The sequence below is a fragment of the Procambarus clarkii genome, chromosome 21 (genome assembly GCF_040958095.1).
Source record: "Procambarus clarkii isolate CNS0578487 chromosome 21, FALCON_Pclarkii_2.0, whole genome shotgun sequence".
NCBI classification, from domain to species: domain Eukaryota; kingdom Metazoa; phylum Arthropoda; class Malacostraca; order Decapoda; family Cambaridae; genus Procambarus; species Procambarus clarkii.
This window is the reverse complement of record NC_091170.1, coordinates 45,242,629-45,264,830: the sequence shown is the minus strand read 5'-3', so window position 1 is coordinate 45,264,830 and position 22,202 is coordinate 45,242,629. Positions and strand designations below refer to the sequence as shown.

At 42.4% G+C, this 22,202-nt stretch overlaps 1 protein-coding gene across 1 annotated transcript; it reads right to left on the bottom strand.

Annotated features, from left to right (window-relative positions):
• Nucleotides 1-9,940: 9,940 nt before the first annotated feature.
• On the bottom strand, nucleotides 9,941-13,209 carry LOC138366970 (zinc finger protein 724-like). Its single transcript, XM_069328379.1, has one exon. It carries the CDS (start codon nucleotides 12,721-12,723, stop codon nucleotides 11,878-11,880), a length of 846 nt encoding a protein of 281 aa, XP_069184480.1. The 5' UTR covers nucleotides 12,724-13,209; the 3' UTR covers nucleotides 9,941-11,877.
• Between the last annotated feature and the right edge of the window lie 8,993 nt (nucleotides 13,210-22,202).

The window sequence follows — 22,202 nt, the reverse complement described above, 5'->3', positions numbered from 1 at the left end:
AAGCCCCTACGTGGTGCCCTTCTGCACATACACCACCCAAAGAGGGGCAGGAGAGGGGGCAAAGGCAACCCTCACCGGTCCCAGGGAGGTGTATGTGAGCCCCTCACCACTGCATAGGAGGTACCACGAAGGGGAATCATAGATAAGTATCCCTGTCCTCCAGGAGTAACTCCTTTTTCCGTACATAGTCATCCTTATTCATAATAACTACTGCATTTGACTTATCAGCCTTGGTAATATGTAATGAGTTACCATTTTTTAGATTTTTGAATGCATGAATAAATCGACTTGGACAATAAGGAACAGAATTGTTAAAAAAACACCATACATCAAACCCTTGCACACATTAATATCTTCAACTGAGACATTACTATACTTTTCGAGATTGCTGAAACTTTTGGCAATATCTACAAAATTTACTGTTCCGTTAGATGTGGCAAAGCTCAGGCCATATCCTAATGCAGTAATCGTGTTGTTATCAAGTTGTCTATCCGAGAGGTTGATAACAAAATCCCGGTTGGAGTGTTTATTCCAGTTACTTTGTTGAACAATTTGAACTCTTCAATTTGAAAACAAGTTTAGTACTCACGTTTCTGTAGGCAGACCTCAACTAGTATAACAGTAATCCATCAAACAACGGTTCCATTCAGATGGAATTGCTTGGAGAAAAGCATAGTAAAGCATAAGAAAAAACTCTGGAAGGGTTACTATGTCTCATTTCAGTATTATATTCATATATTGTGTGTTCAGTGAAGCTTTCTTTAATCTTTCATTCTTATTCTCTGACTGCTTAATCCTATTATTCTAAGCTAATCTATACTTGTTTCTGGGTAATTCTTTCCCCTGGGAATAGGTGGTCAGATTCAGTTATTGACCTGTACCCTCCCTTTGTTTCTTCTAGTCAGTCTGGTGTTAACAACGGCTGAAACGTTCATCTTCCTTTTCCATTTCTTTGTGGATTTTCCGCATACAAATGATCAGTGTTTCGTGATCGTCAATTGCATCCTTTTATATAAATAAATTGTCAGACTCAGGTACTTGTAAACAGACAAAATAAATACCAGCCATAATTATGTCTTGAATGAAAAAAACATAATAAAATTATGTTTTATTATGTCTCGACATAATAAAAATTCTGGACTCAAGTCTGATACATGTAATTCAATGTTCTGGGTAATAAAATGCCAGATTCTGGATACTGTCAGAATCAGGCTAATATAATTGCCAGTCTGGCTAATATAATTGCCGGAGGTAGCCTAATATAATTGCCTGGGCCTGCCTAATATAATTGTCTGAGCTAGCTTAATAAAATTGCCTCAGCCAGCATAATATAATTGCCTGAGCCAGCCTAATATAATTGCCTGAGTCACCCTAATATAATTGCCTGAGTCAGGGCAACATAACTGCCAGTCAAACAAATATAACTGCAAGTCAGATTAATATAATTACCAGTCATGCATATATAATTGCCAATCAGGTTAATATAATTGGCAATTGGGCTAATATAATTGCTAGTCTAGTTAGTATAATTGCTAGCCAGGCTAATATCATTTAAAGTTCGACAAATTCTATGCAAAGAACAGGAACGTAGTTGTTACGACCCTGGGTTCTCCAGTGGAAACCAGAGGTCAAAATTGAGCTATTAAACTTCCTAAGTAGTACAGTTGGCGCATTTCGAATGGAAATTGTTTGTATCTTCCCTGCCAGACGTAAGACTATTATTGTTTCTCAAAGAGCATTTAAAGACTGAGCTGGGGGTTGATTATTAAATAATAACATAGGCACCAACTTTGCTTACTAATACTTTCTAATCATTCATAAGGTAACAATACGTTGCATAGGGGAAGATCTTTAATGTGCTTAGCTGCACGATCAATTAGGCTCCTTCCGGCACCACGACATGAGGGAGGCCAGGTGGTCGCGAGGAGCTCGGTCTGCTCTGTGGCTGGTGTCGTGAGGTTAAGACCTACTCTGTGGCTGTATCCCTACTCTCCTTCCTTCTCCTCTTACTTATTTCCCTTACCTGAAGTTCCTGTATCCTTAAGCTAAGTACTGGACATTCGTAAGTGTGCCTACTCTGGTAGTAACGATTGGTGAGACCTGGAGATAGTATTTTGCCAGTGTTTGGGTACCCCTAAGTGTTGTGTTTTGTATTAGGGTCCCACGTGGTTTCACTACCCTAAGCTGCATCCAGCTTCAGGGCTTATCCAGTAGTACTTTACCCTAGCTTGTTATTAGTGTAAACCTTGTATCCTGCCTATGTGGACCAAGGCTTTTAACGTAAGATAGGGTGGTAAAGTTATTATTATTATTGTTATTGGTGTGAGTGTATATGGGGGGTTGTTAAGGGGTTAATAAATAAGTACATGAATTACAGAGTATCTCTTCTTCCAAGGTGGGAGCGCAGTGATCAACCCTTAGACTAACATATATGGTCTTGTAGCAAGTTATTACTACTGTGGATAGTTTATTTTGGGGGCCGGGCCTTTTAGCTCTCCCATATTTGATACTCTTGTCTTCTAACTACCTGTACCCCTTAATAGTACCAGTACCCCATAGAAGCCCCACTCATATCAGTTATAACAGTAGTATACCATACAAATTTAATAAATTGAATATTAATGACCCGAAATGGATAGGAAAAAAGTCTGAAGAACCTTATAGGTAGAAAGAGAGCTTGGTACAAAAGCACTAGGAATGGGGAAGTCAGTTTAGAATAAGAATTTGTACAACTGGTTAGAAATGTTAAAAAAAGAGAGATAAGGAGGGCAAAAAGAAACTATGAAGTTTGCATAGCAATGCAAGCAAAGGCAAATCCTAAAGGGTTTTTTCAGTTATATCAAACAAAGATTAGGGAAAGGATAGGTCCATTAAAAACTGAGACAAGTCAGATAACGGATAATGACGAAGAGAGGAGTAGTATTTTTAATAAATATTTTATCTCTGTATTTACTAAAAAGGAAATTAACACTATGCCTTCAGCCGAACAAGTCTATGTGGGTGGGGACAAGGACAGGTGACTAGTTTAGCAGTTACCAGGAATGATGTTATTAAACAAATATTGAAACTAAACCAAACAAATCCCCAGGGCCGGACGAAGTGTTTGCCAGGGTGCTTAAAGAATGCAAAGAGGAGCTTTGGGAACCATTGTTTATCATATTTAATAAATCATTAGAGTCAGGCAGAGTGCCAGAGTCATGGAAGGTAGCTAATGTGGTACCAATTTTTAAGAAAGGAGATAAATCACTTGCGTCACACTATCGGCCAATTAGCCTAATGTCTTTTGTGGGAAAGTTAATTGAATCGATAATTGCAAATACCATTCGTCTTCATCTTGAAAAACATAAATTAATAAATGATTCACAACATGGATTTAAAAATAGCCATTCAAGTTTAACAAATTTGCTATAATTTTACTCCAGCATAGTTGAAGCAGTTGATAGTGGAAAGGTTTGTGATGTTGTGTACCCTGACTTTAGCAAAGCTTTTGATACAGTGTCACATGAAGGACAGATTAAAAAGATAAGAGGCTCATGGTATTGGGGGTGCTATATTAAGTTGGATTAGGGGCATGGCTATACCAAAGGAAACAGAGAGTTATAGTATAAATGGGGTAAAGTCAGAACGGAAAAATGTTGTAAGTGGAGTGCCTCAAGGCTCTGTCCTGGGATCTCTGTTATTCAAAATATATATAAATGATTTAGATTCAGGTTTGAGCAGCAATATTTGCAAATTTGACAATGACACAAAAATCGGGAGGGAAATAGGCATGGAAAGGGACTCATTATCACTTCAAGACAATCTAAATATTGTTTTAAAATGATAAAAAGATTGGTAGATGCAGTTTAACCCTTAAACTGCACAACACGTCATATGCAGGGTTGAGAAACTTGCAATAAATTACGCATCACGTCATATGACGCGATGGAGCAAAACTCAAGATTTAAACGGCCCGTGGATACACAGGGTTTACCTCACCTTCATCAGGGCTCTTGTAAACAGAACCATTTTTTTTTTAAATCGTGGGCCACATTCCTAGATGTGAGGGGCCTAACTACTAGGTGAGCCACCAAGGCTGGCGCATGTAGCATGAGCTCAGAGCACTGCTGACCAGCGTGTGACCACAGCATCGCCTAAAAATGCCATAATAATTATATGTACATGCTATTATTTAGCGATGATAGTATTACAGAAAATGACTAATAAAACTGACCCCTGACTGTGATAAAAATGACCAGGATTTTGATAATAGCAGGATTGTTGTGATAATTAGCGCTGAAGTGGGAGGAGTAATCTTGGTGGGGAGGGAGCCGCCCAGAGACATTATCGTGGGCCATGGGAGCGCCCTGGTCAGACTCCGTCAGAGGGAGAGCGCCCTGCAGGGGACCTTTTTGTGGTTTGTCTTTGGAAGGAGTTGCTGAGAGAACTTCGAGGCCAGTAGAGGAGGGTCAGTGGATGGAACTCCAAGGCTATTGAAGAAATACTGAGCCCTGTGGAAGAGCAGACCCTATAGTGAGGAGTTAGACCTCAAGCTGTGAGAGGAGAAGCAGTGGAGAAGAGTTTACATGCTTTTGTGATACCAGTGGTGAAGCACCATTGTTGACCAAGGAAGACTTCATGGAGTAGCAGCCAGGAGAGCTGAGGAGGACCCTGGTAGGAGTGGTGAAGCACCTTCGTTGTTCAAGGAAGACTTCATGGTGTAGCAGCCTGGAAGAGCTGCGGAGGATCTTGGTAGATAAACCTGGAAGAACCTGAAGATGTCAGGGTAGTGAGCTTCCAGATGTGGAAGGGAAGTTCTGGTTGATTACTTGTAGGGAGTTGGTAGAGTGTTTGGTTGTCATTGACGTGCAAGACGCAGTGAAAGGTGAGTGATTGTTCGCCATTTTTGTGCCAAGGAGTATTTATACTGAAGTATAGAGTTACAGTCGTAGGCTGGATTACCTGCAGAAACATACATATGAGTTCTACGACTGATAGGGTGATCGATTGATCATTGTTGTACATCAAGGAACATTTATACTAATATTTATGTTATTGCATTCATATGCTGGTTTTCCTTGCACATGTTTATAGATATATATTCTCTTGCTGATAGTGCAACATTGTATTATAAGACCTATTGTGGTTGGGTGTTGTCGTTGATCCTTCTTTATGAACAACCCAACCCAAAACTCGGTAGAGTGCTTATACTTTACCAGATCATCCTGGGCGCTTCTGGCTCTTGGAGAGGGGCTCAACGTCACACGTTTATGGGATGCGGCTCCAATACTTAGCCTCGTTGTCACGTGCACACACCCACTCGAGCCGCTGTGACTCCCCACTCTCTCCTTATGTGATATGATCTCCTCAATCTCCTTTGATTTATTATTATTCCGTTCTACCCCTGTCCACAGCTGTGGTTCTTGGTTCTTTCTCTCTCCTTCTTTAATTCCTACTTCTTGGGAAGCCTCACTAGGACAAGGGCAAACACCAGCAAATTTGAATACATTTACTGGACAAAGCACATACACAATACATACACACATATAATAATAATAATAATGAATCCTACACTCTATACAATTTCAGTCAGGTTGCACTCCAACACCATCAGAACTCTATCATCTGCTTATGAAGTGGTATCCTATCTCCTGATTCACCACCTAATACTACCAACCTCCTCAAGTAGGTCAAGTCATAACACAATGTTGCACTATCAGCAAGAGAATATATATCTATAAACATGTGCAAGGAAAACCAGCGTATGAATGCAATAACATAAATATTTGTATAAATGTTCCTTGATATACAACAATGATCAATCAATCACCCTATCAGTCCTAGAACACATATGTATGTTTCTGCAGGTAATCCAACCTATGACTGTAACTCTATACTTCAGTATAAGCTAGTACTCCTTGGCACAAAAATGGCAAACAATCACTCACCTTTCACTGTGTCTTGCACGATAATGCCAACCAAACACTCTACCAACTCCCTACAAGTAATCAACCAGAACTTCCCTTCCACATCTGGAAGCTCACTCCCCTGATATCTTCAGGTTCTTCCGGGTTTATCTATCAGGATCCTCCGCCGCTCCTCCAGGCTGCTGCACCTTGAGCAACAGTGGTGCTTCACCACTTCTACCAGGGTCCTCCACAGCGCTCCTGGCTGCTACACCATGTAGTCTTCCTTGATCAACAATGGTGCTTCACCACTGGTATCACAAAAGCATGTAAACTCTTCTCCACTGCTTCTCCTCTCACAGCTTGAGGTCCAACTCCTCACTATAGGGTCTTCTCTCTCTCTCAGAGCTCGGCATTTCTTCAATAGCCTTGGAGTTCCATCCACTGAATCCTCCTCTGCTAGCCTCGAAGTTCTCTCAGCAACTCCTTCCAAAGACAAACCTGCAACCCATTGACACGCTAATAAAAACGTTTCCCCTTAAACACATAAGTTAAAATAACCACACAACATGTTCGCACCTAATATCTCTTTGCTCTCTAAATACTGTGAGAGTGGACTCTCCCGTTTGGGCTGGTCCATGCTCCGCCTTGCCCGGCGGGCGGCTCCTCACTCTAGGAGCAGTCCTCCGCTGCCAGTCAGTTGGCTTCAGGCGGTCAACGGTAGAGGACATGCTGCTCGTCCCTCCAGCTCTCTCTCTCATCTCCGTCCTCTTATATTGGCTTCCTGCCTTACCAAAACATGTCTAACGTATCAATAAACATTCGCTATGATCGCTGGGCACACGATCAACTACCGACAATCACTGCAAACTGGTTAAAATTATGCTTACCACAAAAAGGTCTCATGCAGGGCGTTCTCTGACGGGCGGCGACACTGTGGGTACCTCAGGCTACCCCACAGAATTGCCTTAACTAGCTGTCCCCTCAACACCTGCATTTCCTGACTTGAGCTGGCACGCCTCCTAACTTATTCCTCAGTCGAGACGTCTGTCCACTTCCTTCCTCTTGAGGGTATATCAAATAGGGGTTCCTCTCTAACAGGAGCAAACACGGAGTGCGTCTTCCTCCTCCCCCCCCCCCCCACGATTTTTTCAGCTGAAATGACTCAAGCGAGCCTCACGCCTCCAGCAAATTATCCACATCTTGTGTCAAGTCATTTCCTTATTTTCTTATTCACTGCCCATTATCTTAAATTGTTTAGCGAATTTACCCAGTTATTTCATGTATGTATCTTCATGTCTGAATATTTCCGACCTCCTAGTCAGGTCAGGCTTGATAGAATAATTCTCGAAGGGGAGACTCGTTTTTCGGCTGCCTGGGATCATAACAGACTTGACCTACTTGAGGAGGTTGGTGGTATTAGGTGGTGAATCAGGAGATAGGATACCACTTGATCAGCAGATGATAGAGTTCTGATGGTGTTGGAGTGCAACCTGACTGAAATAGTATAGTGTGGGATTCATTATCATAATTATTATATGTGTGTATGTACTCACCTAATTGTGCTTGCAGGGTTGAGCTTTGGCTCTTTGGTCCTGTCAATCAACTGGTGTACAGGTTCCTGAGCCTACTGGGTTCTATCATGTCTACATTTGAAACTGTGTATGGAGTCAGCCTCCACCACATCACTTCCTAGTGCATTTCATTTATTAACTACTCTAACACTGAAAAAATTCTTTCTAACGTCTCTGCTGCTCATCTGCATGGGTACTAATTAGTTTCCACCTGTGTCCCCGTGTTCGTGTCCCACCCGTGCTGAAGAGTTTGTCTTTGTCCACCCTGTCAATTCCCCTGAGAATTTTGTTGGTGGTTATCATGTCTCCCCTTACTCTTGTTTTCCAGGGATGTGAGGTTCAGCTCCTTTAGCGTTTCCTCGTAGCTCATTCCTCTCAGTTCCAGGACGAGCCTGCAGGTGGCATACCACTGAATCTTCTCTAGCTTTGTCTTGTGTTAACCTAGGTATGGACTCCAGGCTGGAGCTGCATACTCTAGGATTGGCCTTAAATAAGTGGTATACAGGGTTCTGAAAGATTCCTTACACAAGTTTCTAAAGGCAGTTCTTATGTTGGCCAGTCTAGCATATGCCGCTGATGATATTCTTTTGATGTGGGCCTCTGGGGACAGGTTCGGTGTGATATCAACCCCCAGATCTTTCTCTCTATTTGACTCTTGCAGGATTTCACCTACCAGATGATACCTTGTGTTCAGCCTCCTACTCCCTTCACCTAATTCCATCACCTTACACTTTCCTGAGTTGAACTTTAGCAGCCATTTTCTAGACCATTCCTCCAGTTTATCCAGGCCATCCTGTAGTCTCTGTCTATCTTCATCCGTCTTGATTCTTCTCATAATTTTTGCATCATCAGCAAACATTGAGAGGAATGAGTCTATACCCTCTGAAAGATTGTTTACATATAGCTAGAAACTGGATGGGTCCAGGTACCGAGCCCTGTGGGACTCCGCTGGTGACATCTTGCCACTCTGATGTCTCCCCCCCTCACTGTTACTCGCTGTTTCCTGTTGCTTAAGTACTCCTTTATCCACTGGAGCACCTTCCCTTTTACTCCTGCCTGTTGCTCCAACTTTTTTAACAGCCTTTTATGGGGTACTGTGTCAAAGGCTTTCTGGCAGTCCAGGAAAATGCAGTCGGCTCACTCTTATCTTTGTTGCCTGGTCATAAAATTCTATTAAACCTGTGAGGCACGATTTACCATCCCTGAACCCACATTGGTGGTGCGTTACAAAGTTATTTCCCTCCAGATGCTCTACGAGCCTTTTCCTCATGATCTTCTCCATCACCTTGCATGGTATACAAGTTAAGGAAACTGGCCTGTAGTTCAGTGCCTCTTACTTGTCACCCTTCTTGTATATTGGGACCACGTTAGCTGTCTTCCAACTTTCTGGTAAGTCTCCTGTTTCCAGTGACCTGTTATACACCATAGAGAGTGGCACACTTAGTGCTTCTGCACCTTCCTTTAGTATCCATGTGAAATTCTGTCAGGCCCAACAGCCTTTGTCACATCCAGCTCCAGCAGACACCTTTTGACCTCATCACTGGCGAGGTCAAATTCCTCCAAGGTTGCTTGGTTTGCCGCCACCTCATTTAGTGCAGGGGCTTCTCCTTGTTCTATTGTGAAGACCTCCTGGAATCTCTTGTTGAATTCTTCACACACCTCCTTGTCATTCTCTGTGTATCTGTTCTCTCCTTTTTGCAGCTTCATCACTTGTTCCTTCACTGCTGTTTTCCTCCTGATGTGCTTTGTCCAGTAAATGTATTCAAATTTGCTGGCGTTTGCCCTTTTCCTAGTGAGGCTTCCCAGGAAGTAGGAAAGAAGGAGAGAGAAAGAACCAAGAACCACAGCTGTGGACAGGGTAGAATGGAATAATAATAAGTCAAAGAGGATTGAGGAGATCATATCACATATAGAGAGAGTGGGGAGTCACAGCGGCTCGAGTGGGTGTGTGCACGTGATAACGAGGCTAAGTATTGGAGCCGCATCCCCTAAACGTGTGACGTCGAGCCTCTCTCCAAGAGCCAGAAGTGCCCAGGATGATCTCCTGGTAAAGTATAAGCACTCTACCGAGTTTTAAGTTGGGTTGTCCATTAAGAAGGATCAACCACAACACAACGTATTTGTTTATTGTTTTATGAACACAATAATTGAATCAATAATATGCACACCATAATTTTGAGTACAGCGATGATTCAGACATTTTATTATATAAATATATCACACTACACACTATTGAATATTACAGCAAAAAAACAAAGAAAAATCAATCAGAGACATGGAAATAATTGGGTAATTATCTCTTTGTGGCCACTCCTGCATGACAGCTGGCGCTGAGCAGACCGCCTCCCGACGCATGCTGAGTCAGCGCCTCTTTTTTGCCAGACTTCCCTGCCCTATAGCGGGCAAAATATGCCACTTATGATTTTTTTTATTTTTTCCCTGTGAACAGGGAACACAAATTAACAGGTTTAGAAGAAAAAAGATTTTTTTTTTTTTGTTATGCACCTGTGGGTGACAATGGCCAAATAGCCCTTAGCAACACAAGGGTTAATGATGACATATACAAAGTTTTGAGGTTAGGTAATGATAATAGAGTTACAAGATACAAACTAGATGGTGTTGAGATTGCAAAGTCAGATTGCAAAAAGAGATCTGGGAGTAATGATTAGTAAGAATTTAAAACCAAAAAATCAATGTAGAAATGTTTGTAATAAGGCAAATAGGACACTGGGATTTATTAATCGAAGCATTAGCAATAAGGCACCTGGTGCTGTTCTTCAGCCATATCCTTCTCTGGATAGGCCCCATTTAGATTGTGCAGTTTAGTTTTGGTCGCCATGCTATAGAAAGAATATAAATTCACTAGAACGCGTCCAGCATATTATGACAAAATTAATCCTCCAAAATTAGAAATCTGTCTTATGAAAAGAGATTGACAAAGCTAAAATTACATTCTCTAGAAAGGCAAAGAATTGTGGGTGAACAGATAATGATAGAGGTGTATAAGTGGATGAATAGGCATAACAAAGGGGATATTAATATTGTATTAAAATTATCAACCCAAGACAGAACACGAAACAATGGGTATAAATTGGATAAGTTTAGACTTAGGAAAGATCTGGGTAGATACTGGTTCAGTAACAGGGTTGTTGATTTCTGGAGCCAATTACCACATAACGTGGTGGAGGTGGGGCCCCTTAATTGTTTCAAATGTGGGATGGGCATGTATATGAGTGGGATTGGGTGGTTATAAATAGGAGCTGGCTCGTATGGGCCAATAGGCCTTCTGCAGTTACCTTTATTCTTATGGTAAATATAAATGCCAGTCAGACTAACATTACTGCCAATCAGGCTAATATAATTGCCAGTCAGGCTAATAATTACCAATCAGGCTAATATAATTGCTAGTCAGGCTAATGTAATTGTTCATCTGGCTAATATAATTGCCAGTTGGCTAATACAATTGCTTGAGTCAGGCTAATATGATTGGATGAGTCAGGCTAATATGATTGGATGAGTCAGGCTAATTAATTGCTAGTCCACCTTATACAGACTAACTGCTAAAGTTAGGCTAGATAAACAAAAAATTCAGACCCGGCCATTTATAAATGCCAGTCACTCAACTATAACTTTTGAAGTAACTTATATTTATAACAAATAGAAAAACTCATTAATAGGCCTAAACAAAAAATTAGAAATGGACACAAGTTTTGAAATGGACAAATGGTTTGCATAGGGCTCTGATAAGCTTGTAATTAATTCAATAAAACTAATAATTATTTCTTATGCCAGGAAGAAGAAATCTGGAGTAAATCCGGTAAGTTTCATCTTGAATACATCTGAAGCAATTTTCTACACCCAGCTCCAAATGTTAAATAATTTAATATTACAACAAAAATGTCCACAATTTGGCTACAGAGATGATATTTAATTTTAGACATTTCAATAGTAATCAAAGATCGACTATACAATATTATTTAAATAAATATGCAGAAAAAGCATTAAAACTTTGTTTAATATCTGTAAAAATAAAGATATATTTCTTTACTTATTATTTTTTTCATTTTTTTTACACTTACAGCTTCTTCGGTTCGATATATGGTCTGTGAGAAGCTTTAAACTAACACACACTGACAGCTACTCTAGTTCTTGCCTGGTTTATGAAGAGCATTTAACTTTCATAAAAGAACAATATTATAAAATACTTTTAGATCTTTACCTTTCATGGTGAAAAATACTTCTCAAGCAAAATATAACAGTTACATCTGTGGGTCATCCAACTGACATGATGATAGCACAAAATTTTCATGATGAAGCTCAATTTCCAATGATTTATTAGATTAAAGATAAGTTAATGTACTAATATGTGCCTCATTAATCTTCAACATTCTTTTTATCATTTCCCACACTCAAAGTGTTTATCTTGTACCTGAATGTATCATCTTGTGTCTCCTCATACTTCTAAGAGAATTGAATCTCTTCCCACACTCTGGACACTCATGAGGTTTGTCACCTGAATGCACCAACATGTGTTGCTTCAAATTTCCATGCTGACTGAATTTCTTCCCACACTCTGGACACTCATGAGGTTTGTCACCTGAATGCACCAACATGTGTTGATTCAAATTTCCATGCTGACTGAATCTTTTCCCACACTCTGTACACTGGTGAGGTTTCTCACCAGAATGCATAAAAATGTGCTGTATTATAGTTGCACGTTCTTTAAATTTTCTTCCACACTCAGTACATTCAAAAGGTTTTTTATCCATATGTGCTATCCTATGCCTGCTCATATGTCCAAGTTGCCTGAATCTCTTCCCACATTCAGGGCACTCATGAGGTTTGTCATCCAAATGCAATAAGATGTGCTGTAATATAGTTGCTCGTTCTTTAAACTTTCTGCCACACTCAGCACATTCAAAAGGTCTTGCATCCGTATGCACTATCCTGTGCCTCTTCATATTTCCAAGCTGACTGAATCTCTTCCCGCATTCTGGGCACTCATGAGGTTTGTCACCTGAATGCACTAACAAGTGTGTCTTAACATGTCCAAGGAAATAGAATCTCTTCCCACACTCTGGACACTCATGACGTTTGTCACCTGAATGCACTAACATGTGTTTCTTCATACTTCCAAGATAACTGAATCTCTTCCCACACTCTGAACACACATGAGGTTTCTCACCTGAATGCAATAACATATGAATCTTCATACTTCCAGGGTGACGAAATCTCTTCCCACACTCTGGACAATGAGTTTTCATCTTCTTTATGATAAGTGCAGTTTGTGTGAAAGTTTTCTCTTATGGATGACTCCTCTTCTTCTCTTCTTGTTGATAGTAGGTGCAGTTTGCATGCAGGGTTTGTCCTCCCGATGACTGCACCAGTACTGATGTTGGTGGACGCGTTTATGTTGAGGATGATCGGAGCTACCAAGGTGCTTGTTGCGTTGTGCTGTAGATAGAGGAACTGTGATTAAAACAGAGATGTGTGTTGTAGGGAGACTTGCCGCACTGTAGGGCTGTGTGTTGTGTTTATGGCGACAGCTGATCCACGGTGCTGCGACGAGGCAGTTGTTTTCTGTGTTTAGCTGTTGATGGCGCCAGGTATAAATGTGGCGCGGGTCAGATGTGACCCAATTTGTTGGTCGACTGCAGGCCTCAGGCGTCCCCTCCTCACTCGCCTGTTGGGCCTAAACAACACGTGTATCAGGTACACGACAATAGCTCTTGCGCCATACTACCGCTGAGCCGTGTTTGCCTTGTTCTTCGATCGAAGATGTTAGTGACCACGAAACAATGCAGCCTCAGTTCAGTGGAGATACTTTGAGTCATGCCTTAACTCTCCAACTTCTACATTAGTTGATGTGAAATAGCGCTGTGACGATTGAGTGTGGTTAGAAACTTTAATTACCAAACTGTGTGAATATACAAAGTGTACGGGCACTGGTGTGGCACGCTCTTTTTTTTTTTTTTTTTTTTCATTATTGTTATTTTTCTACCACAGACGTGGCCACACATTTACAATGCTAATCAGCAGATATACATTTCTTCTGTCCTCCATGGACAGGGTTAGAGAAATGTTAAACATAGAGTTAAAGGGTTTATTGAACACTCAACCACAGAAGGTGATTCGGTGCTTTAAAAATGCTAAGCTAACCTACATACGTTTTTACATAGATACACAGATTTACGTATGCCCTACATAAAGTGTTTGATGTGTCATTAATGTACATTCATAGTGTCATTAATGTACATTCACAAAGGTGAAATGTAATTCTGATCAGCTTCCATATATACTTTATACCCCTACATATACACACACATGCATTCACATACATCTGTCTCATTTACTCTGACAGGGTGAGATAGCTGATAAAGAAACTAGTGTGCAATTAAGCACTTAATCACTGAAGGTGATGAAGGTGCTTTTACAAGCTCAGGTTATATAGTTACATCATATATATACATTGAATAAATGATATATATATTACATGGTCAATCTTGGATAGAAGTCCAATATATCATCAAGTGTTCCAGTACTCATATAGTAATTACACAGTTCAGCATACCTTAGCCCAGGAGGGCGAAAGTCAGTCAGTATGGGACATTCTACAATATAAATACCCAAATTTGTAACAAATTAGATGGCAAATTCCTTGGCATTCTCATTGACCACAAGCTTAATTTCCAGGGACACATTCTAAACATATCAAAAAAAGTTTCAAAAACTGTGGGCATTCTTTCTAAGATCAGATATTATGTACCACGCCCTGCCCTGGTGACTCTCTATTACTCCCTTATCTATCCATATCTCAACTATGGTATTTGTGCTTGGGGCTCTACTACCCAAAATCACTTACGTCCTCTAATTACTCAACACAAAGCTGCTATTAGGACAATATCCAATTCTGGCCCCAGACATCACTCGGTACCCCTACTTAAATCTCTGAATATGTTAGACATTAAGTCACTGCACATTCTCTCATGTGTATTATACATATATAAAACGCTAAACTATAATGCCAATCCTGATCTCAAAAGCTTCATAGAAGGTTGTATCAGAACCCATGAGCATCACACCAGAAATAAATACAGTTTTGATATTCCTAGAGTACGACTTAATCAAACTAGAAATGCTCTACAAATCAAGGGGCCCAGAATGTGGAATGACCTTCCCAACCATGTTAAAGACTGTACCTCTCTCAACCAGTTTAAGTTAAAAGCGAAGCTATACCTAATAAATTCCCTGTAACCTACCTTACCCTTCTATTGTCAACCAATGTCTGTTTTTTTCTTTAAAGAGCGCTGTTTGTCGACATAATTGTATTTGTGCTGCTTTTTCATCTTTGTTTTCATTTCTTGTTTTCATTCTACTCATTATGCTCAATTAGTATTAAGCTTGTCATTTAAGTTTATCATGCCCGAAACGCTTTGCGTAATAGTGGCTTTAGGCATTGTATGTACTAGCTATACCTATAAGTTAAACAATCCTTGTAAATATTTATTATATGTATGTACCTTACCTAAATAAAAAAAATAAATAATGTTCAAGAGAGTGCATGTTTTCTCTTTCACAAAGTTGACACATTGTGTACTCGACATTTGGGTTTTGAGAAAGCTGCCAGATACGTCTATATCCCAGGCGTATTCTGGCCACTATAACATCACATTGCCGGGTTCTTGTTCTATTATAGTCCCATATGTGAATGCCTCCTCAAGATATCTATCATAATATTTAATGCTACAACTTTCAGGTCTCTGTGAATTTGTTAGGTCGGTGAGATTTTCATTAGATATTTGTTTAAGTATTCTCTTTGTCACTGCTAATGAAACACCCATATCAATTTCTACCACTGGTTTTCTGCAGGCTGTCTTAGCAAGCATATCAACAGTGTCATGCCTTGAGATGCCAACATGTGATGGTATCCATAGGAATTTAATCTCAAATCTGTTTTCTTTAGCAGCTAAAACATTCATTCGAATATCACTGACTATTTTCTGGGTGTCACTACTATGTGCATTCAGTGCCAGGAGTGCACTCTGCGAGTCACAGTATATAAGTCCACTGCCTTTGTCTTTTAAAAATTCAGTGGCAAGGTATATGCCTGCAAGTTTGGTTTGAGTTGTACTTGCCCAGTCATTGACGCGCTTCATTGCTGTATGTACGAGAGAAGATTGTTCAAATATGTTACATGCACATCCGGTACATCGTCCACCTTCTTCTACAGAGCCTTCGGTATAGCACTGATAAACTTCGTTACCCATACTCTGAGTACTTTCAGTGATGCTTTTCAGTGTTAACTGTTTTAATAATGTAGTGTGCACACTATCTTTCTTGGGCGCATTTACAAAATCAACTGATAGATCCCAGTTATCCCATGGAGTAATTGGCTGATTAATCATTAGTTGAGTTGGGTATATATTTAATATTTTGATGGAGTTGGCTACCTTGTAGAACCAATATACATAATCAGATTTCGTTCTTCTTCTATAGACCTCAGGTGAGTGCAGCATATTAGAAAGTTTAGCTTGAAACTTCATGTGTTGTCTAGATCTACTCAATGCCTTCACGCCGAAAACTGTGCTAATAGACAAAATTCTCTCACTTATGGTAGGTAATTTAAACTCTGCTCTCATATTAACTATTCTCGTGGACTTTGGAGCCCCAAGGATGAGACGCATAGCTTCATTTTGCAAGGTTTCAAGAGATTTCAGCTCTTTGTCAGTATACAGTGTGAGATGTAGAGCATTGTAGTCAATCACAGAGCGTATAAATGATACATAAAACATTTTAGCAAGTCTCACGTTAAGTCCATGATTGACACCAACAAGGACCCGCAAGGGCTTTAATCTCTCCCAAAGTCTCTTGAGAGAAGAAAGGTACCCAGGGTCGTTAATGGGGACACCAAGGTATCTGTAAGACTCGCAGTTCTCAAGTGCTCGCCCATCTATATAATAATTGGGTGGTGGAATACCACATGGAATGAGGGCACGAGTTTTCTGTACAGAGATAAGGATCCTTATCTCTGTACAGAAAACTCGTCCATCGAAAACACCATCAACACACCTCCAGCCAGGGCCACCAACACACCTCCAGGGCCACCAACACACCTCCAGGGCCACCAACACACCTCCAGGGCCACCAACACGTCTCCAGGGCCATCAACACACCTCCAGGGCCACCAACACACCTCCAGGGCCATCAACACACCTCCAGGGCCACCAACACACCTCCAGGGTCACCAACACACCTCCAGGGCCATCAACACACCTCCAGGGCCACCAACACACCTCCAGGGCCACCAACACACCTCCAGGGCCATCAACACGCCTCCAGGGCCATCAACACAACACCACCATCAACACACCTCCAGCCAGGGCCACCAACACACCTCCAGGGCCACCAACACACCTCCAGGGCCACCAACACACCTCCAGGGCCACCAACACGTCTCCAGGGCCACCAACACGTCTCCAGGGCCATCAACACACCTCCAGGGCCACCAACACACCTCCAGGGCCATCAACACACCTCCAGGGCCACCAACACACCTCCAGGGCCATCAACACACCTCCAGGGCCACCAACACACCTCCAGGGCCACCAACACACCTCCAGGGCCATCAACACGCCTCCAGGGCCATCAACACAACACCACCATCAACACACCTCCAGCCAGGGCCACCAACACACCTCCAGGGCCACCAACACACCTCCAGGGCCACCAACACACCTCCAGGGCCACCAACACACCTCCAGGGCCATCAACACACCTCCAGGGCCACCAACACACCTCCAGGGCCACCAACACACCTCCAGGGCCATCAACACGCCTCCAGGGCCATCAACACAACACCACCATCAACACACCTCCAGCCAGGGCCACCAACACACCTCCAGGGCCACCAACACACCTCCAGGGCCACCAACACACCTCCAGGGCCACCAACACGTCTCCAGGGCCATCAACACACCTCCAGGGCCACCAACACGCCTCCAGGGCCATCAACACAACACCACCATCAACACACCTCCAGCCAGGGCCATCAACACACCATCCAGCCTACCACCACAAGCTTATATATATACTACACATGTCTAAGAGCAAATAAAAGAAAACAGTTACCTTAACTATTGAAGATGCAGCAGGATTTTGTGGATAAGCCAACAGCAGTCCCTCTCGACACGGTTTTAAAATGGCGGCGACTACCACAACATGCAACGAGCCTAAAGAATGTCCAGCGCTAGCATTATCTAAACGCTATTATATATTATCAAGCAATACGGAAATCTAAAATAAAAAAAATGATACAAATAATTGTATTAAATATTTATTTGCAATTACAATACCTCGGGAATATATTTTTGCGTTAGCAAAACATATTAAGTTTGTATTTAGTTTAACTCAAATTAAAAAATTCTTTACAAATTCATTCATGTTTTTATTCATGTTGTTCATGTTTTTATGTTAAAATGTTTTTGTTGATTTGTTTGTATATTTTCATAAGTAAAGCATGCTTACCGTCTTATTCCAAGTTTTATGATAACTTTACAAGGTTTAAAACATAAAGTTCAATATATATTCTGGTTTTCACACAGGAATTATACGTTAATATAACATCATAATAACGTAATGATGTCGTGTAAATAACGTTATACTGACGTCATATAAATGTTATATTTATGTTATAAGAACGTAAATTGGATAGCTTTACAGAAAGTAAACAAAAAAAACTAAATGTTGACTGAAAATTATTTATTCTTAAATATAAAGCATGAAAACATTATAATTCCATAGCATTTACTATTATTTTTAAATTTTTACATAAATCTTAAAAAATTGTGTCTCAAGAATATATGTTTTTAGTTATATCCTTTGGTTTTAAGAACGTCAGATATACGTATTTATGTCAAAAGTTACAGTATTACCTTTGTGGGACCATTTAAAAACGTCCACAAACGTTCTGTGTTTGCTGGGGAGGCCACATTCCTCAGCTCTAGTAGCAAAAGCGTCGAGCAGAACTTGCATTCTAGGTTCGGAGGCAGCCTGTAAACATATATCATCAGCATAACAAATGACAGTGTCTTCATTATTAGTTGGAAGATCTTTAATAAGTTTATGCATCAGAACGTTGAACAACAAGGGGCTGAGGACCCCTCCTTGTGGAGTTCCCAGTTCAAAGTGTTTGCTCTCTGTGCTTTTAACACCATTAAACAAAACATATGCTGTTCGATTAGACAAATAGCACTTTATCCATTTCAGTAATTTTCCTTGTATTCCCAGCTCGGCAAGCTGTTCCAGTATGATTTCTCTGTTTGCTGTATCAAAAGCAGCTGCTGCTAGGTCGAGGAAGACTGTTTGAGGGGAAGCTTCAATATGTGCGAAGTACTCAGCAATGGGAGTTGCTCCTGAGCTGCCGTGCAGTGAGGACGTGTCGCCTGATCGCTCCGGTAGTTTGGGGTGGTTGCCGTTTTCGCCGGCAGGGAGTGTGGGTGTCTCTACCCTCCCTGCTGTTCCTGGTGGTGTGGACGTGGCGCTTTTAAGATGGGCGGCCATCTTCCCCCTGTCGTGAGGGTAAACTCCATCAGATTGGAGTTTACTGGCCGTGCTGGTTACCCGCTGGTGGACGTGGTATTGAGTGACATGCTTCGATCGTGTCCCGGTTGGGGACGTATATGGCATTGAGCTGGTAACTGCTCGCCTTGTTATTGTCAAGTTTGTGGGTGAGGCGGTGTACCGTGCTTTCTTACGGAGGTACGAGGGACGTACTTTGCAGCTACAGGACGGCACCGGGTCTGTGACCATTTCAGACCGTAGTGGTGCTGTGACGTATGTCAGTGTTCATGGCGCCCCCATGGAGTTTCCTGAGACTCTCCTCCGGCGATTCTTCCAGAGGTACGGCTCCGTCATCAGTGTGCGGATGAACTCACTGTCGTCTGGCACGTATTCGGGTGTGAAGACCAACATTCGGACCCTCGGGATGCGACTGAGGTCGGACATACCGTGCTCTGACCGGCTGTTGGGGTACTACGTGCGTGTGTTTTATGCCCGGCAATCCTGTACTTGCTTCCGGTGTGGCTTGTTGGGGCATCAGGCTGCTGGGTGTACTGCTGATCCGGTCGCTCCTGTGAACTTGTTCCGTGAGGAGGATTTCCCGCCGCTCCCTCTGGAGGAGGACTCCGGGGGTGAGGAGGTGTGCGTCCCATTCGCTGCTGAGGCTTCCCCAGCGTCACCCGACGTTCCCCCAGTTGTCGCAGACCCTCCTCCGGGTGTTGCGGTGCCGTCGGATGTTCCTCCTGGCCATGTCTCTGGTCCTGCCGTTCCCTTGGACCTTCCTGGTGATCCCTGTGGAGCGTCGCCGTCTGCTTCCTCGTCTTCGGCTGTGGACCCTGGCCCTGCGTCCTCCCCTCGGGTTCCTCCTGTGCTGGGTGCTGGGGTGGCTGCGGAGCCTCCTACTGTGTGTGGTCCGGTTCCCCCTGTGGTAGAGGCTGCTGCCGTTCTGCGACGGGCGTCGGTTCGCCCGGTTTGTGAGGCCCGTGGTTCTGGGTACGCCTCCGGCTCTGAGGATGTGCGGCCAGTGCCCAAGCGTTCCAGGCGTTCTTCTACTGCTTGGGCTGATGCGGAGGACTACGACGCAGGTGGAGCTTCGGGAGATGATATGGCGACTCCGGGTGCTTCACGCTCTACGACGCTGGTTGTGGCTGACGTCCATGTGTCTGCTGTTGACGATGTTTGTACCTATGATTTACCTCCTGTTCTTTCTCCTGCAGAAGGTTCTCCGCAGTGGGGGGTGGTCGCTCCTAATGACGTGGATGGTGAGAGTTCTGGTGCACGCCGAGGCATCAAGCTCGTACTGAAGAAGGATGCCAAGCGTGGGGGGTCCCGGCAGGAACAACGTCCGGTGGTTGACGCGGAGCGCTGTGAGGCGGCCGAGGAGGCTCCAAGTGCGCTGCCCATTGCCCGGCCTCGTGGGAAGGAGCCCCTCCCTCTCATCTTGGCCTCCGGAGTGGCGCATGATGCGCAGCATCCTTTGCAGTTTGACATTATTGACCGCGTGCATCCTGTTCCGTGGTGCCCTTCTTCCATCTGGGTACAGCGGGCTCGGTGTTTTGTTGTAGGTGTGCCGGAGTTAATGCCTGATCCTCGTACTGTTAATACTGCACCTGATCCGAATGACGTAATGTTACTGTGGGAGGCGTATTGTGTTCGATTCCCGGCGGCGGAGTGGCCGGATAAGTATGAACACTTTGAGTAGTCTGTGTGCTTGCTGTGACCTGTGGTTAGTTGCAATGTGGTGTACCTATTGTGCGCCCTTCAGGCCGGTGTTGTTTTTTGTTGTATTTATTATATTTCCGTTACCCTTCTGTCCGGTGTTGTTTCATTGTGTGTATGCTCCTTGTTGTGTTTTTGTTGTCGGCCCTTCGGGCCGGTATTTAGTGTATTTGTGTTCCTTTGTATTAACTTGCTTTGTGCTTCTGTATTTTTTTGTCTGATTGTTTGTTATTAGTTTATTATTTTATTCTATTTATTCGCATGTTCGCATGTAAAAAAAAAAAAAAAAAAAAAAAAAAAAAAGTCATAGTAGGTAGTAATCGTATCAACGAGATCTCTGGAGAAGGCGTGTACATTCGTTATTGTGTAATCTTGATACCATTTTGAAATACAATTAATAAAGTGGTCATGCAAGCCATATGGAATATTCATTTTCCGTCTCTGATGTCTATTAGGTACATCACACTGTACCTCATAGGAAGCAGAAACTGCATAGTGATCACTAATCAAGTGATTTACCAACGAACATTCCATCCTATCTTGCACAAGGTTTCTACCCATTACATAATCAAGTCTGCCTCCCAATAAATGAGTGGGTATCCGTAGTATACACGGTTAATCTGTTGTCATAAACATATTTTATAAATTTGCATCCATTATCGTTGTTAGTAATGTCTCCCAGCGTTATATGTCTAGCATTAAAATCTCCCATGTATATTGTCACATGATTGTCTTGATCCGGGAACAATGCTACATTGAGTTTCTGGCTTCTGGCATATACGTTGAGGAATGAAAAGTGGCCTGCTGTAGTTTGTACATGAAAGTGATGGTACTGTGTGTGTACATTGTGTGACGTGCTCACAAGAATGTGCGGTAAATCACTTCTGACGTATGTTAATAGGCCTGTGGCGTTACTGTTATTATAGGATGTATACCCTCTGATCTTTGGTGGGGTTTTGTTTATCATATTGGACGTGTAGGGCTCCTGTATAGCAATTATATCTATGTTGTTACTGGTAACTTGTGCAATTAGATCATTCAGTCTTTTTTTGATGCTACGAATGTTCCAACTGAGAAACTTAATGATCCTTGTGTCAACAGCAGCCATCGTCTTGGTGGTGTTCCTCCCTGGGACTGGTGGTCCCATTGTAGTCCTTGTCCCACTTACACAATGTGTCAATAAGTGACTCTACGACGTAAAGAGCCATACCAACCTGGCGTTTTGTGTCAGGAACATCTGGTGACATCATCAGATTCTTGATCACTGAGCAACTCGGGATGGTCCGCGAGTGAATGCTCTCTGTAAGTCGTATGGCATAATTACTGTCACGCAGAATATTATCTTTTTCATTCTCGTACTTGGCTTGAGCGCGTTCGTTAAGGACATGAATCATTTTAAAATATGCTGATGCAGGTCGACTTCCTTTTCCAGTTAATGTTTCTGTGTCACTATCACTGTTGTCATCCC